The 17,562-nt window shown below is 41.6% G+C and overlaps 1 protein-coding gene across 1 annotated transcript in view; it reads right to left on the bottom strand.

Annotated features, from left to right (window-relative positions):
• col6a3 (collagen, type VI, alpha 3) overlaps positions 1 to 17,562 on the bottom strand; it is a 169,557-nt gene that overhangs the window by 121,927 nt on the left and 30,068 nt on the right. The window contains exons 2-7 of the mRNA XM_084310880.1: positions 15,250 to 15,356; positions 13,734 to 14,369; positions 10,746 to 11,342; positions 7,835 to 8,428; positions 5,101 to 5,730; positions 4,374 to 4,964 (exon numbers count right to left, since the gene is read on the bottom strand). Of these exons, the coding sequence (XP_084167006.1) occupies positions 4,374 to 4,964; positions 5,101 to 5,730; positions 7,835 to 8,428; positions 10,746 to 11,342; positions 13,734 to 14,369; positions 15,250 to 15,334 (3,133 nt within the window). The 5' untranslated portion in view covers positions 15,335 to 15,356. The remainder of the gene's footprint in view (positions 1 to 4,373; positions 4,965 to 5,100; positions 5,731 to 7,834; positions 8,429 to 10,745; positions 11,343 to 13,733; positions 14,370 to 15,249; positions 15,357 to 17,562) is intronic.

The raw sequence follows: 17,562 nt of genomic DNA on the forward strand, positions 1-17,562 counted from the left end.
TGCTGCAGGGATTCGTATGTCATCTCCAGATCTCCCACCACTCAGCAGTATGAGCATTAGTTGTCTACTTCCAGAGGCCGAAGTGAAGACACTGTCCCTCACATACTGGAGAGCTGCTCCAATGTTGTGGGCATAGCCCCCTTTGTGACGTAGACCTCTTATCGCATCAAGAACCTCAGCTTTTGTAGAGTGAGAGTTGAAATTGAAATTGATTTCTGCTGTGTCACTGTACTGGACTACAGACACACGATCTTTCTTGACATCAACATCTAGGCTCTCCACTATCCTCTGCACAAAGTCTTGAATATCTGGGAATTGTCTCCGGGAACCATCAGAGCCATCAAGCAAAAATACTATGTCTCTTCTGTTGTAATCTGTGGCAATATAAGTCATACAAATGATTTAATGATGAAATTCTAGGAGCAGTCTTGTACGAATGTACAGTATGATGTGATTAGTGAAAGTCTTACCAAATGCCACTGCTGGAATGTTAGTGGGTATTTCAATCTTTTCAATTGCTGAGTATATTTCCTGTTGAATGGCCGTGAGATCATTCAAATGTGCAGCAACAAAAGCATGACTGGGTTGATGTGAAATGGTTTGCACCTCAAGTGTATCAGCATTCCTTATGCCCACCACAAATGTCATCACACCAGTTTCTTTCAAGATTGTGACATCTTCTCTGACATCATCACTGGACCGCCCCCCAGTCAAAAGAATCAGTATCTGAGGGACACCTTCTTGGCGCCTACTTCCACCAGAGGCTGTAAAGATATTATCCCTGACATACCGGAGGGCTGCTCCAGTATTGAGGGGTATACCTCCTTTATGCCTCAGACCCTGTATAGTGTCAACAACATCTTGTTGTGTTTTGTATGTATTCAGAAAGAATTGGACAGCTGAATCTCTGCTGTACTGAACCACTGAGACACGATCCTTGTTCTCATCCACATTGAGTTTCTCCACAACTCTTTGAACAAAGTCAAGCATGACCTCAAATGCATCCCATGTTTCATCAGAGCCATCCAGTAAAAACACAACATCCCGTGGAATGGATTCCGCATTTTCTATGGATTCTAGTGCATAGGGATAATGCTCAATTAGTTACATATCAACTCTCAAAAGAATCAAAGCAAATAAACAAATAAAGAATAATGACTGAATAGAACCAATATGCAACAACAGACACATATGCATTACACATCAGAATGCAGGGAGGGAGGATGACGGAACAAGGAAAATAAATCTTACCTGATACAGTCTGTGTATGAAGTCTTGGCTTACGAGGAACCCGTTTCACAAATGACAAAAGTTGTTTGTCTATGCTCCCAAGGCCATCAAACCCAGGGACAGAGAGCGCATAGGATGGGATATGTGCTATCATTTGTAGCTGTAGTATGTCTGCATTCCTTGACCCAATACTGAATGCAGTAACTCCATCCAGTCGTAGAGCCACGGCAGCACTTGCAACATCATCCTGAGATCTCCCCCCACTCAATACGATCAATATCTGAGGGACACCCAGCTGACGTCGACTCCCAGAAGAGTCAGTAAAGACATTATTCCTCACATAGTCAAGGGCCACCCCGGTGTTGAGGGGCCTGCCTCCTGTATGCTGCAGTTGCCGGATAGCATTAAGAACATCTCGTTTTTCTGTGTACGTGTTCAGATTGAAATGGGTCTGTGGATCTTTGCTGTGCTGGACCACAGAGACACGGTCTGTGCCCTCGCCAACATTGAGTGCCTCTACCACTCTTTGGACAAAGTCACGCATTGCTGGGAATCCACTCCTAGTGTCATCTGACCCATCCAAGAGAAACACTATGTCTCTTTGGGCAGCATCTAATTCAACTACAAAGGGGGGGGGGGGGGGACAGGAAGGGTCTGTTTAAGACGTTATTTGATCAACATTTTCCCATGAGTCTACAAAATGATCATAAACATTCGACAGCATGTGCATCTTTGACTGTAAAAGCTTGAATCCCATGCTATAGCATCTATAGAAATAGAAGTCTTTGTACTAATTCATGTACAGAACATGTAAATGTGGTCTTAAATACCAAAACATTTAAAAGCATAGGCAAATAGTTATTGAAGTGCCTGAAAAAAGGAGTCAAGGAAAAGTCATCACAATGAAAGGAGGTGAAAGGGTTGTATGAGACAGATACGATTCTATTGTAAATGTAATTCAGTCAATGATAGAGTTATCATTGGCCCAAGAAAGAGCTTAAGATGAAAACACAAGGATATCCGTTGATGTCAAGCAGTAGAGAATAGAGTAGGGACATTCACTGTTGTCAAGAAGTCAAGAAACAACTTTCCATTTCAGAAGAAATGGCTTGTCCGCCAATAGAGATTTTCAAGATGAAAACGCATTCTCAGGATTTGACCAGAAGCTAAGGAAAATTAAACTGATCGACCAATTGTCTTCAAATGATGATACAGTTTCACGGGAATGCAAAGTATTTGAGACTGATAAGAGATATGCATGGCATCTCAGGGTATCTTGATTTTTAAATGTTAAGTATTTGACAGTTCTTACCAACAATAGTGGGGGGCTGAATTTCCATTTTTGATTGGACAAATGCAAGGATCTCCGGTTGTATGGACAAGAGTTCACCAAAGACAGACAAGTTGAAAAGAAATCTGGAGGAAAAAGCTATTTTCTGAAGCTCCTCCTTCTTGGCATTTTTCATTCCAATGGCAAAAGATAGAACCCCAAGGTGTTTCAGGTCAGATGCCCCCTCTGCAACGTCATCATTAGATTGTCCTCCAGTTAGCAAAAACAGAATCTGTGGAACCCCCTCTAAGCGTCTACCCCCAGACGAGGCAGTGAAAACACTGTCTCTAACAAACTGGAGAGCAGCCCCGGTGTTGCGAGATCTTCCTCCTTTATGGCGGAGACTTCTCACTGCGTAGATAATTGCCCTTTTGGATTTGTGAGTGGTTAAGCTGAAATACGTGGTGGCATCCTCACTATAATACACAACGGCCACTCGAACATTATCACCATCAATATCTAGTTCTTCTACCATTCTTCGGATGAACTCTCGTATGGCTGGCAGTCCGTTTCTGGAGTCATCTGAACCATCAAGGAGAAACACTATGTCCCTTCTGTCGGCCCCCGTGTCAGCTACTGTAGGTGATAGATAAGAGATGGACTGATCGTTTTAAGAAGTATTAAATGTGTTTAAATGTAATGTTCAGAAACAGATGCTACACTCATGCATGTATATATCTTCATGAGTGATATGTGCATAAGAGTGAATATTGAGTTTATGGAGCCGAAGCTCAGTAAGCTCAGGAAGTATTATTTCAAGCAGAAGAGTTAGAAGACCATCTTTTCATCAAAAGGTGTCAAGGTATCATGGTGAAAGAGAAAAAAAGGACTGGAAGAGATAGAAAGGTTCCACTACTGAAAACGAGAATTCCAGTCAAAGGTCATGCTACAATAATACAGGTACCACAACTGAAATGTGGCCTTAATAAGTACTCGGTCAGCCTATATATATATGAAGAGTCATAAGATGTGAAAATGTCTCGTGCTGAATATTCTGGAGAAAAAAATTATATTCTGGGGACGAATGTTGAGTATTCTGAGGAGAAAGAATATTGTATGCCACTTCTTAGCATACTCATATTACAATTTTAAATCCTTACCTTCCAACTCATAGATTCCAGAAGCCGTAGGTTCCTCTGTGACATGTGATATGCTCAGTGTAGCGACCAGTTGTGACTGGATAGAGGGTAACTCAGAGAGATCATTGACCTGATATACAAAACCAGGTTCGAAGGCAACCGTTTCCATCTCTGAGAGACTGGCATCTCCAACTCCCACGCTTATTGGCACAATTTCACGATCTTTAAGAGCCGCAGCTGGGCCTTTCACATCATCTCCGGACTTTTTGCTACTTAGCAGAATTAGCATCTGGGGCACACCTTCTAGTCTTCTACTCCCTGTGGAGGAGGTGAAGACATTGTGCCTCACAAACTGGAGAGCTGCCCCAGTGTTAAGATTCCTTCCGCCCTTGTGCCTTAAGTTACTTATGGCATTGATAACAGCATCCTTTGTTTTGTGGGAACTCAGATAGAAGTTTGCCTCTGGCTTATCAGCATACTGAACCACAGAAACTCTGTCTCTGTTCTCATCCACAGTGAGTCTCTCCACTACACTTTTAACAAAGTCTTGCATAGCTGGGAATCCAATTTGTGTGCCATCAGAGCCATCCAGTAGGAAGACAACATCTCTTTTTACAGCATCAGCAAGGACTAAGACACAACAAATGAACTGAATTTAGAGATCAACCCATCATGGCGCAGTGCCAAGAGCATAGCATAGCAACAAACCACACAAAAACATGTATTTTTCTTACCTTGCTGTATGATCACTTGTAGCTGATCCTTGGGAAGGCTCACATAGGTATTGAGCTTTTGTGGGACACTGGCAAGGTCACTGAATTCCTTCACGTTGAAGGCAAAGGAGGGGTTGTGTGAAATGGCCGCAATCTGCTTTGGGTCTGCATCCTTAACGCCAACACCAAACGGTACCACTCCATCAGTCTTTAGGGCTCCAGCAGCCTCCTTCACGTTATCCCTTGACCTGCCTCCAGTCAAAACAATCAGAAACTGGGGGACGTGTTGTCCAGCCCGGCTGCCATGCTTTTCAGATAAGATGGTGTCCTTCATGAATGTCAAGGCAGATCCTGTGTTCAAACTACGCCCACCAGCCAGAGCCAGCGAGTTGACAGCTCTCATCACCTCTTCCTTGTTCTGGTAAGTGTTAAGAAAGAAATTAGGGGTTGCCTTTTCACTGTGTTGGACCACTGAAATCCGTACTCTGTCAATTCCGATATCAAGTGGCTCAATGACTTTGATGATAAAATCCCGGATGTAGGGGAAATCTGCTCGGACATTGTCTGTACCATCAATCAGGAAGGCGACATCTCTCTCACCTCCGGTGACAACTGAAAGAAACAAAATAGAAATGAATATTTCATATTGTAAAATATCAGTATTTACAGTATACCACTGCTTTAATTATAGTATATACTATGTGGTCTTAAGTTTCAAATTAAGACAAAAAAGAAATACTAATCTCACCAATTTCTTCTATGACTTCACCCTCAGTCACGTCTGTATCGCCGACCACTGTAATCAGTGGGGTCATGATCTGGTGAGCGACCTCTGGCAAGCTAGCGAAGCTGATTTCATGGTAAGCCAAGTTTGGAACAAAAGCCACTGTCCTCAGTAACGCATCATCAGCCTGGCCAGCACTGACTGTGAAGGTCAGCACACCAGCCAGTGCCACCTTGTCCGCCACTCTCTTAACCTCATCCTGAGCTGGGCCACCGGTTACCAGGACCAGTACCTGTTGGACACCTTGCCTCCTCCGTGACCCAGATGAAGGTTGGAACATGTTAGCTAGGGCGTAATCCATGGCAGCTCCGGTATTCAACACGGAACCTCCGGTCAACCTGAGTTGAGCGACGCCGTCCAGGACACCTTGCCTGGTGATGTGAGTGTTCAGATAGAACTCGATTCTTGGGCTTTCGGCAAACTGCATGAGGCCAATCCGGACCCTGTCTGGCTGCACCTCGAGTTGGTTGACCACATTTGTGATGAACTGCTGCACATAGGGGAGGTTGCTGCTACCGATGTAGCTGGAACCATCCACGAGGAAGACGATGTCCCGGATCACTCTTTGTGTATGTACTGTAGTTATCTCCACCACTATGAGGAAAAGCACAAAAAGAAAAGAAAACTTAAACTTGTAATTGTGTAATAATAATAATAATAATAATACATTTGATTTGTAGTGCACTTTTCGCTCACTAGGATCCCAAAGTGCTACAGGGTTTAAAACAGTTAAAAAAAACTAAAACAAATGCATAATGCATGTATAACCTTAACACTGTAATGCACAATCATGTTATATACATTTTTGTTTTCAGGACACACTGGGCTATAATAATATGTATGCTAGAGTGGTGTCACATTCATGTATAAATAGTTAATAGACCATAAATAAAAAATGTAATACAAAATATAATGTCATCTCTCAGAATGTTATTGAAATCACCCATAGAACAATTGTGCACCAGACCATTGGCTTTTGAAATCTGTTCTTCTATGCCTTGGTAGTCAGGGGACAAAATAAACATGCTATCCAACATTTGTATTAACTCCTGCTTGTCTTAGGTTGATTGGCAAATAGAAAGAGGGATCCAAGAATGTTGCACCTTTATTGTCATGCTTGCATGCGTTTGAATGTGGCAATAACATTATATATATATATATATATATATATATATATATATATATATATATATATATATATATATATATATATATATTAAACTAAATAAGACTCGTGCACATCTGGTTGGACCCCGACTGGAGGTGCAGGTCAGCGCAAGAGAGATATATAAACTAAAAGGAGAGAACCTTCAAGGGAAAGAAGGGACCGCACACTCCACAGGACTGGTTTTTGCTTTTTTATTGTTGCACAATGCGTTTCGCTATCGCTAGCACCTGAGGAAGCGATAGCGAAACGCGTTGTGCAACAATAAAAAAGCAAAAACCAGTCCTGTGGAGTGTGCGGTCCCTTCTTTCCCTTGAAGGTTCTCTCCTTTTAGTTTATATATATATATATATATATATATATATATATATATATATATATATATATATATATATATATATATATATATATATATATATATATATATATATATATTACAAAATTTATATTTGTACACATCAAATGTGTAAAAAACATATAATGCTATGCTTCTCCAGAGTCAGACAAGAAGATAGATACAAATCTCCTCTCTAAAACTCTGGGAGAGCTGCTTTTGGCCAATAGCTAGGCTTCCATTAATTTGTGCGAAGCTAGGCTAGCTTGCAGCTGGATAGCTTTCTACTGAACGCACAGAGAGGAAACTGGTATCTTCCTTCTTCCAAAAACAAAAGCATTTGAGTCCTTAGCTCTGCGTTTTCATGACAACACAATTAGACTAAACTTGGCATAATGCATGCCACGTCCCAAGACACCTGGTGAGACATTTTGCCCTTGTACTTTGCTGCGTGCATCTTCACTGACTACAGTGGACAGCAGAATCACATACAGTAAATGAAGCTTGAGAGTAAACTTCTCAGATAGATGTTTAGTAGAGGCTTGTGGTCATGAGAATGCAGAGCTGTTGCCGTGTGTTTTTTTTTATAAGATTTTGTTGCAAATCACAAAGGCCCACGACTCTATTGTACTGTAGCATATAGATTTGTGTTCACAGGGCTATAACAGGCTTTGGACTGTATGTGTTGTTGTGAAGTTGCTACAACCGTTTTCCTCCTAATTCTGTTTTTCATGTTACATGTACGTAAGTCAAGTAATTACTTTCCAACAATGGCCGCCATTGAGCTTTCGCGCCATTGTGTAAAGTGACATTTGATCTGTTTTCAGGCATGCCTCTTCAGTCTTCCCTATGGTATTTCCACAGTCAGCTGCAGGATATTTCCTCATTTCCCTATGTGGACATTTTATATTACACTTCCACCAGCTAGCCACGTCTTCTGACATTGTTTTCGTTGGATGTCATAGGCTCTGTCCATGGATATAGCTCCCAGAACAATGCAGTAACAAAACCTTTACATCTGTCCTTGATGGGGTGCAGCCTAGCCTTACTGCTCTATCTCTCCTGCAAACCAAGCATGCCTAAGCGTCTTCCTTCCATATGCCTAGTCAACTGCTTTCTCCATTGGCACTGTAAACAGTTAAGTAAACAATCAGTCAATCATGTCTATAACAGAGTATGTTGTAATGTTGGATCTTTACCTGGCTCGGTGGGTCCCTCTGTCACCACAATCCCTGTGAGAGTGGTAAGCGGATCAACGATGGTCCTGGGGTTACGAAGCAACACACGGAAGTCCTTAAGCATGTAGACTAAGCTCTCGTCAAAGGCAATCCTCTTCAGCTCCTGCTCATCTGCAGCCTTGGAACCCGCAGCCAGGGTCAGAACCCCCAAGCGCTGCAGTGCCTCGGCAGCCTGACCCACATTGTCGGTGGACTTCTTACTGGTCATCAGTAGCATCAGCTGGGGCACACCCCGCTGAATACGACTGCCTTTGTCAGCCCGCAGCATATTGGTCCGCACAAAGTCCAGGGCTGCTCCGATGTTGACTGCCTGGCCAGGTCTAGGCTTGATTCTGCCCAGAGCGGCAGTTAGCTCCTCCCGGGAACCATAGGAGTTCAGATCCATCTCCAGCCGAGGCACGTTGCTGAATTGGGCCACACCTACTTGCACTTGGTCTGGTCCAATTGGCATGGTTTCAACAAACCTCCTGATGAACTCGCGCATGGAGTTGATAACTGCAGTGCCCATAGTACTGTCAAGGAGGAATATGATGTCTCTTTGTCCAACTGCCAAGGCTGAAAAAGAGAAGTGCATTATTGTGAGAATTAATATTATATAATGTGATATCTATTAGCAGATCTCCCCACACAAAGCTGGGCTGGAGTAAACAAGAAGTGACTATTTGAATATTTTATTTAGAAAAAAACTGACTTCTTAGCCACTAGCCAGGTGGCACTCAGGTTCCAAGGGAAAGACTAATGCACCCATGAGGCCTGCAAACGAATATTAAAAGTTAAACCTATCCCTAACCACAACTACCCCTACAACCAAACTATCTAAAAGTCTTAAATAAATGTAAATATATACTGGGTTTGCAGGCCCCATGGGTGCATTTAGTCTCTCCCCAGGTTTCAAGCATGAAGCAGAGCTGGGGGAAACAGGAAACAGGAAGTGAGTGACAGACGAAGAGGCAAAGGCAGAATCGTTCTCACCGTCTAGCACTAGCATGCTAATACTAATGGTAATAAATATAGTTGGAGAGTGGTCAGTGTGTTTGTCTGTGTATTTGTTAGCGTGAGCATGCTCACGCTAATGCATAAACAGGAAACAGGAAGTGAGTGACAGACGAAGAGGCACAGGCAGAATCGTTCTCACCGTCTAGCACTAGCATGCTAATACTAATGGTAATAAATATAGTTGGAGAGTGGTCAGTGTGTTTGTCTGTGTATTTGTTAGGGTGAGCATGCTCACGCTAATGCATGAACAGGAAACAGGAAGTGAGTGACAGATGAAGAGGCACGGGCACAATAATTTAGCATACCATCTAGCGTTAGCATGCTAATAATAACTATAATTGGAGTGGTCAGTATGTTTGTCAGTCAGTGTGTTTGTCTGTGTCATAGTTATATCGACAACTATACAGTTTCACTATGGCATGCTGTAAACAGGTGCCAGAGAGTGGATTACCAGCAAACCTGTGTGGTATTACCCTCTTCTATTCAAAATGAGTAACCTCATACTGAATGTGTATTTCAATGGACAATGATGGAAATGTATTCAAATAAAATACTGGACAAGTCATTGACCGATCTGAAAAATATTCAAAAATTCTGGTCCTTGGCCTGCTGTTAGCCTATGTGCAACATTTTATCCAAATTGGCCCTGTAGTTTGCAAGATTAGCTGCGGACAGACAGACTCATACACAGACTCACAGACACATGCAACCGATTACATAATCTCCCCCAGGCATCCTGAACATCCTAAAAATAATGTCACAATGGCGACAGATGATTGAGTTCTATAGAGTTTATATAGAGATATAGTTCCATATAATTCCAAGACTAGATAGATAGATAGATAGATAGATAGATAGATAGATAGATAGATAGATAGATAGATAGATAGATAGATAGATAGATAGATAGATAGATAGATAGATAGATAGATAGATAGATAGATAGATAGATAGATAGATAGATAGATAGATAGATAGATAGATAGATAGATAGATAGATAGATAGATAGATAGATAGATAGATAGATAGATAGATAGATAGATAGATAGATAGATAGATAGATAGATAGATAGATAGATAGATAGATAGATAGATAGATAGATAGATAGATAGATCGATCGATCGATCGATCGATCGATCGATCGATAGATAGATAGATAGATAGATAGATAGATAGATAGATAGATAGATAGATAGATAGATAGATAGATAGATAGATAGATAGATAGATAGATAGATAGATAGATAGATAGATAGATAGATAGATAGATAGATAGATAGATAGATAGATAGATAGATAGATAGATAATCTAGAGAGAAGGACCATTATCCAATAAAATAGTTAACATTCATTATTTAGATGTATTGCTCTTTGCCCATGTAATAATGCAATCATTTGGTAATTTTCACAATTAATAACTGATCATATAGATCTTCTGATTATTTAGATTTAAATAATTTTCAATCTGTAAAGGGCATTGATTATGAACAAGTTAAATATTATTGATTTGTTATTCAAATTATCATAATTCTATTGTATTTTAGTTAGTTAGTTAGCCTACAACCATAATGTAGGTTATATTGCTTCCATGGGCTTCTGCTGCACATGAGCAATTAAAGGGATGATAGTGTTGGATGAAATTTCAGCCTAGATTTGAAAAAGATTTGCTTTAATTCTGTTGCCTTCCCAGAGTGCCAACATAATTACTGCATATTACACACAAAAAATAGCAATTTCATGAGTATGACAAATTCTTACCTTCCATGGTACAACATTCACTCTGATCTGTCACATGTTTTTAGTTTTTTTGGGCAAGCAATAGTTCCCTTCCACAACCACCATCCCACCACCCATTTTGCAGAGAGGTTACATACCTTCTGTGAACTCATTCTGAACGACAATGGTGCGCTGGGCCACCCCATTAATGTATGGTAGCAGCTGGTCACCTATGTCTGCCACTGATCTGAAATCCGGGGCCGACAGAATAAAGCTTTTGTCTGTGGCAACTGTCTCCAGATCATCGGTGGCAGTGCCACCGACCACGACGCCAAACGTGAGAACACTGGCCTGCTTAAGGGCCCTGTCACCCGCGCCAGTATCGTCGGTGGACGGCCCGGCACTGATTACCACCACGGCCTGGGGCACGCCCTCCTCCGCCCTGCCCCCAGATGTCTGGCTCAAAAGGCTCTCGGCCACTTCCTCCAAGGCCGCCCCGAGGTTAGATTCATCGCCCCCTGTGAAGGAGAGTCCTTTCACAGCATCCACGACGGCAGCTTTGCTCTCATAGCTATTTAGATAGAACTGAATCTCTGGGTCGACGCTGTACAGTGCCAAGGCCACCCGAATAGTGTCCCTGCCCACGTCAAGGCCCTCAACGATTCTCAATGCCAAATCACGCACGCGGGGGAAGTTTGCCGCTCCAACGTTCTCTGATCCATCAATTAAGATTACTAGGTCGGCTGACTCTTGCGCTTTAAGGGGGAGAGAGAAAGAGACAAAACAGAACAATGCAACATGTGAAAGCGTTAAAACAGAGAAAGAGAGACAAAAAACACAACATGCTGGTACATCATTGCATGTGAAAAGTAACATTTATGGTGAATTCAATCCATCATAAAAACACCACACAAGATTACATTATACTGCATGTAGGCTGAACCAAGGATGTATTCTAAAGTGATGCTATCTGTTGAGAAGTGTACATGTGATATCTTTATTATATTCCTACTTACTATACTTAAAAAAAAATCATTATTTCTTACATTTTTGGCTCTGTATTTTAGCACATTGGATTTTAAATGGAACAATGATTATGAGGTTTAGGTGCAGGCTTTTAGCTTTAATTAAATGTATGATAGAGTACAAATTAACGTAAACTTAAATAAATAAAGTTACATTAAATAAATAAATAAAAGTAGCTTAAGTTGGCATATTCTAAGTGGTCCTTTGTGAAATTATCTTTCTGTCTTTCCTGCTAACAAAGCAGAGACCAATGCCCCTCAATACATTTGAACAGGACTTAATGGGATTTTAAGTGTAGAGTGGACTCAAACACAGTATGGGATATATAGTTAAAATACGATGTGCTGGAGAACAAAGCCAATATAACAGAAACTGTAAACAGTATGATGTATGATGTAAATAATTAATATAATTGATTGAGTATAGAGAAACCTTTAGTGTAGCTACTGTAATTATTTTGATGTATGCCTACTGGTGAACTCTGAGTAACACTACTTTACAAAGTCTGATTGATCTATTCATTAGATTGTGTGTGATACTACCCCTTGCTCTGGCTCCATTGAGTTCAGCCATCCCATGCAGACTCATGTTACAGACCTCAGATAACGTGACCAGTCATGACGCTGTGGCCCATCCTTGTTGCTTAGGAGTTCCTACCTCATCCTGAATCAATACCTTAGATTTTTTTCCCCCAGTATGTGACAAGACTAATATGTTAAAATGTTTTACCCCCACCCCCTGCCCCCCCAAACTGGATGAATTGAAAAGATACATATCTGCTGATCTTATCTTTTCAATCATTTGGACTTGAGCAAAGCTGTGTATGTGTTACTGATGCTGCTGCTTCTTTTAACACCTGCCATTTGGACTAAATTGACTATCCCTTTTTAGATGCAGAGCACCTCATGGTAGGCAATGTCACTCACTCACCCACTCACTCACTCACTCACTCACTCACTCACTCACTCACTCACTCACTCACTCACTCACTCACTCACTCACTCACTCACTCACTCACTCACTCACTCACTCACTCACTCACTCACACACTCACTCACACACTCACACACTCACGGCCAGTCAATGTGAGAATGCTTCCCATATATGACACTGAAAGATTTTTAGTTTTTTACACTAACATTACAAAATACATAATTCAAGAGCTAACATAAACTCTGCTGCAGGTCAAGGATGGGTCCGGGCAGGTTCATCACTGTTTCAATTGCAATACTGCATTATACAAAGTCACTGAAAAAGACAAAGGGACATACACACACGCACACACAAGCAGTGGTGGGTGGTTAGCCATTGTTAAAAGCTTGTTGATTTTTGTGGGTTCTTCTTTGGAGGATAAAGCATCACTAATGTTACAGACATTTTATCTTCTCTTCGAAATGATAGGATGCTTTTTTTTGTTGTTGAGGATTTGAGGATTAATGTTCCTTTGCTTATAGATGGTGTGTCTGTGTGTGTGTGTGTGTGTGTGTGTGTGTGTGTGTGTGTGTGTGTGTGTGTGTGTGTGTGTGTGTGTGTGTGTGTGTGTGTGTGTGTGTGTGTGTGTGTGTGTGTGTGTGTGTGTGTGTGTGTGTGTGTGTGTGTGTGTGTGTGTGTGTGTGTGTGAAGAGGATCGGATCAATATCCTGCAGATATAGAAAATAAAAGTGGTGAAAATGTCCTTTAAAAATATTACAATTTGCTCTACTTGTCCCTACAACATATTTACTTGCAGATCAAAACAGTAATCCAGTAATAATTGTATTAAGAAACACTGTTTCATCGCTTACACCGCTTGTTCTCGATTCATGCTCAGTGTAATTTTCTGTTAATCTGGCTTTGCACAGGCATACTGTTGCAGCCATCATTATCATCACACACTCTCATCCAAAGGTACAGTAGGAGTATGAATCACATGCAAATCTGGTTGGGATTCTAAAAAGGTTATGGGTGTATTAAATGTGGTGAGAGAAAACAACAACAGGTGATGTTAATGCTGCTGGTGGAGGAAGAGTTATGGTGGTTAAAACACCCTTAATTGTGTTAATACTCGCTTCTTGTCCATATGTGCTTCTTCAAGTGGACACATTAGTATGGTAGTGACACATAGGTCCCCGTTTTGTTACCTGTCCCACCTCCAGCCACTTGTCTGGACTCCCGTGCCACAGGGGTGTCCCCTGCCCGCGTCACGGCGCTGCAAAGCCCCACTACTAAATCTTGGATCATGTCCCGCAAGGCTGGGAAAGAGTCTACGCTGAACACGTGAGTGTCGTAGGGTGTGCTAGCCATCTCCCTGAGCTCCCAGTCCACCGCATCCTGAACGCCCACCGCGAACATCTCCACGCCCGCCAGACGCAGCACCTGGGCCGGCGCGGCCACGTCGTCCTGAGAGCGCCCGTCCGTGAGCACCACCAACAGCTGGGTCACTCCCTCACCGGTGCGGCTGCCTGATGCCATGTTCAAGTGGGCCCGGGTTAGGAACTCCAGGCCCAGGCCTGTCCGGGTGCCACCCCCACGGTAGGTCATGGCCTGGATGTGTGCCAGGACTCCCAGCGCGGACGGGTAGGTGTTTAGCAGGAATTCGGTTCTAGGCGAGCCGCTGTACTGCACGAGGGCAAACTTGAATGTGTCCCCTCCACCCCCGGGCAGCGCTTTTATCACGCTGTACAGAAATTGTCTGACATGCTCAAAGTTCTGCTGTCCCATGCTCCAGGACGAATCCACTAGAAAGTATATATCGGCAGCCAGTCCTTGTGCGCAATCTTCAAAAGAGAAAACCCGATGTTTTGAGGACTTTCTCACAGAGCAGCTACAGTGCCCAAATCCAGTGGTATGAATAAAACCTTGTTTCAGTGCAACACTAGCACAGCTGCAAAACTCCACTACAATCGGTAGGTAATGCATGCTGACAGCATCGCTCTGCTCTTTTTGCCTTTTCATAAATAAAGCCAAGGATCGAAAACATCCCACTGGACTTGGTGCGCAATTGCATCCTGAGATTTTAGTTGACAACTCGACTGATTGTCAGAAGCCATTTTATGTATTGTACATGGAAACACTCTTTTGTCTTCATACCCCAATATTTTGTGAAAAAAAAAAAGTATTAACATGATACTGCTGTTGGGTGAAAACCTTGTATCTCCAAAAGGGTTGCCTTTTCAGGAGATTTTCAAAAACAATCACATTTTTAGATTGACATCCACGTGTCTTTGAAATTATACATTGGGTTCTGAAAGGGGTTCATGGTCTTTAGATTCATTCAACTTGCTCACAACGTAGAAAAACCACATTCACTTTCAATTCAAGTAAAAATGTGAAAATCACCAAAATTGGAGATACAACATTTTTGCCCGACAGCAGTGATACAATGCCAACTCAACGACAATGCTCAAAATGACAGATCACGTCATTAAACATTTACAAATTTGTTGAACTGATACCACCAGTGAATATTAAATCCCACTTATCTTTGCATATCTGGAAGGGCACAGACTTAGCTGAGGCCTTCCAGGTAGCAATACGATGAATGCATCTCAAATGTCAGCTAAAAGAAACAAGTGAGCATGGTTGAAAGCTAGCGGACTGGTCATACAGACACAGCTTAAAACGACACCACACTGTCCTCAGTTCAATTTAACTTACCTTCTTGAGCGTCAAGTTTAGGGAGCATTCCTGCGAACAGGAAGCCCAGAAGGACGCACAGCGGTAACAACCGTTGTTCCCTCATTTTCCACCACCAAAGAAGACACCTGTGAGACACAAACATGTATAAATAAATACATACATTTATATGTATGAGATCTCATTAAGCCGACTGTTTTCAAAGACAGAGGACAGTTATCACATTGTAATGCTTATGGTACCTTTAAACAATGCCCAGCCAGGTTATTGTTTATTGTTTATTCGGATCCCCATTAGCTGTCACCTAGGCAACAGCTATTCTTCCTGGGGTCCACATAGAACAACATACATACATATACCTATATTTCCAAAGATTTAACAAAAGAAAAGAAAAAACAAGTAACAAACACTTTAAAAATCATAAATTAAAAGAGTCAAACACAAAGAAAGTGACGTTTAAGAAATACACACACACACACACACACACACACACACACACACACACACACACACACACACACACACACACACACACACACACACACACACACACACACACACACACACACACACAAACAGTTGACAATGGAAAAACTATTTAAAAATAAATAATGAAATTTCAAGAATCAAACACTAGAAAAGAAGAGAGTAATAAACAACTTAAAATCAAGACTCAAGAATCAAACGATAATAAAGAAAAAGAAAATAATGGACTCTATAATACAGCTAGGCTATTCCCTTTTGTTGGGTGCACTTTTTAACAGACTAGGTAATGTATTCCATAGAGTGATAGCTCTATAAAAAAGTCTCCTCTGCATGGCACAAGGGTTGCAACATGGGTACAGTAGACACACACACACACACACACACACACACACACACACACACACACACACACACACACACACACACACACACACACACACACACACACACACACACATACACACACACACACACACACACACACACACACACACACACACACACACACACACACACACACACACACACACACACATGACCCATACATGCCCACTCCATATAAATTTGCCAAAAATAAAGGGCCAGGCTACTGTGATGTTTAAAAGCTTCTCTAATCTGTCTGTTGTTAAAAGCTTCTCACAAAACTGACATTGTCATCTTGCCTGAACCTCAGACTGTTAATCTGTAGACCGTTTTTGCCTAAAGGTACATGCCTAAGTAAATGGAAGATTGCTCCACTTCTGCAAGGGCAATTAGCATGTTCTTGGTATCTAGGAACATCTAGGTACCTGGGGGTATGTATTTCCAGTGTCAGAAATATTGGGTATGTTACTAGGCTGAGTAAATTGTAATGAATAAATTAATTATGATTAATTATGATTCATTATGATTTATGGTTTTGATGATGATGATAAAAAATTTATACATTTTCTGATAAATGCTCACTGAGCTCATTCACCACCTTATTGAGATCATGTGTACAAAAAATCTAAGCAGATGAATCGCGGGAAGATGATTAAACAGAAGGATTTGTAGATACAGTAATGAATGATAATCGACTTTAATTATAAATTCATATTTGACCTTGAACTTGACCTTGACCTTATTATAGCCAAATCATACATCTATGGATAGGGAAAATGCTCCACTTTCCAATGGCAGGGTTGAATCTGGATTTAGTAATTTCTTGCGGTTTTTACGATAATTAGCATTTTCCGATACATTTGTATTTCCGATAAAACATATAAAACATCGGTACAAATTTAAATATACACTTTGACTACTGTTTTTGATAGGGTTATGGTCTTTACTCTTGGCTACAAAAAAATATATTTCAAAACTGAGGCCAGCAAGAAAGAGCAGCAGTAACATACATGTTATAATAATAATATAATAATTTAGGACCTGCTCAGAGGTCATCAATCGGCACACATGCGATGCATGCATGCAATTCGTATCTGCGATTAACCCATCCCGTCGTCCTTCCCCCCCAAGGGCAGCCGGGAGCAGACAGGCGTCAACATGAGCCGCGCCAGGGGATCAATCCAAGTGCTCCTGTCCGTCTTCGTCAAGGACGCCACAGCGTTAGCGATCTATTGTTGTCTGAGAGACATTGGGGGAGAGAATGAAATGGGAGTATACCTTTGCTTTTATACTAGCCACAAGGTGGAGTACCTGGGTGGCTCCGCCTAGAGCACCCTCTAGTGGAAACAGATATATATGCAACTAGACAGTCACTGGTGGAGACAATTATATATGCAGGTAAACAGTTACTAGTGTAAACAGCCATATGTACAGTTAGACAGTTACTAACAATCCTACACAGAGCCTCTGATGTCAACACGGCCG

Source organism: Notolepis coatsorum, assembly GCF_963971535.1.
Source record: "Notolepis coatsorum genome assembly, chromosome: 3".
NCBI lineage: Eukaryota > Metazoa > Chordata > Actinopteri > Aulopiformes > Paralepididae > Notolepis > Notolepis coatsorum.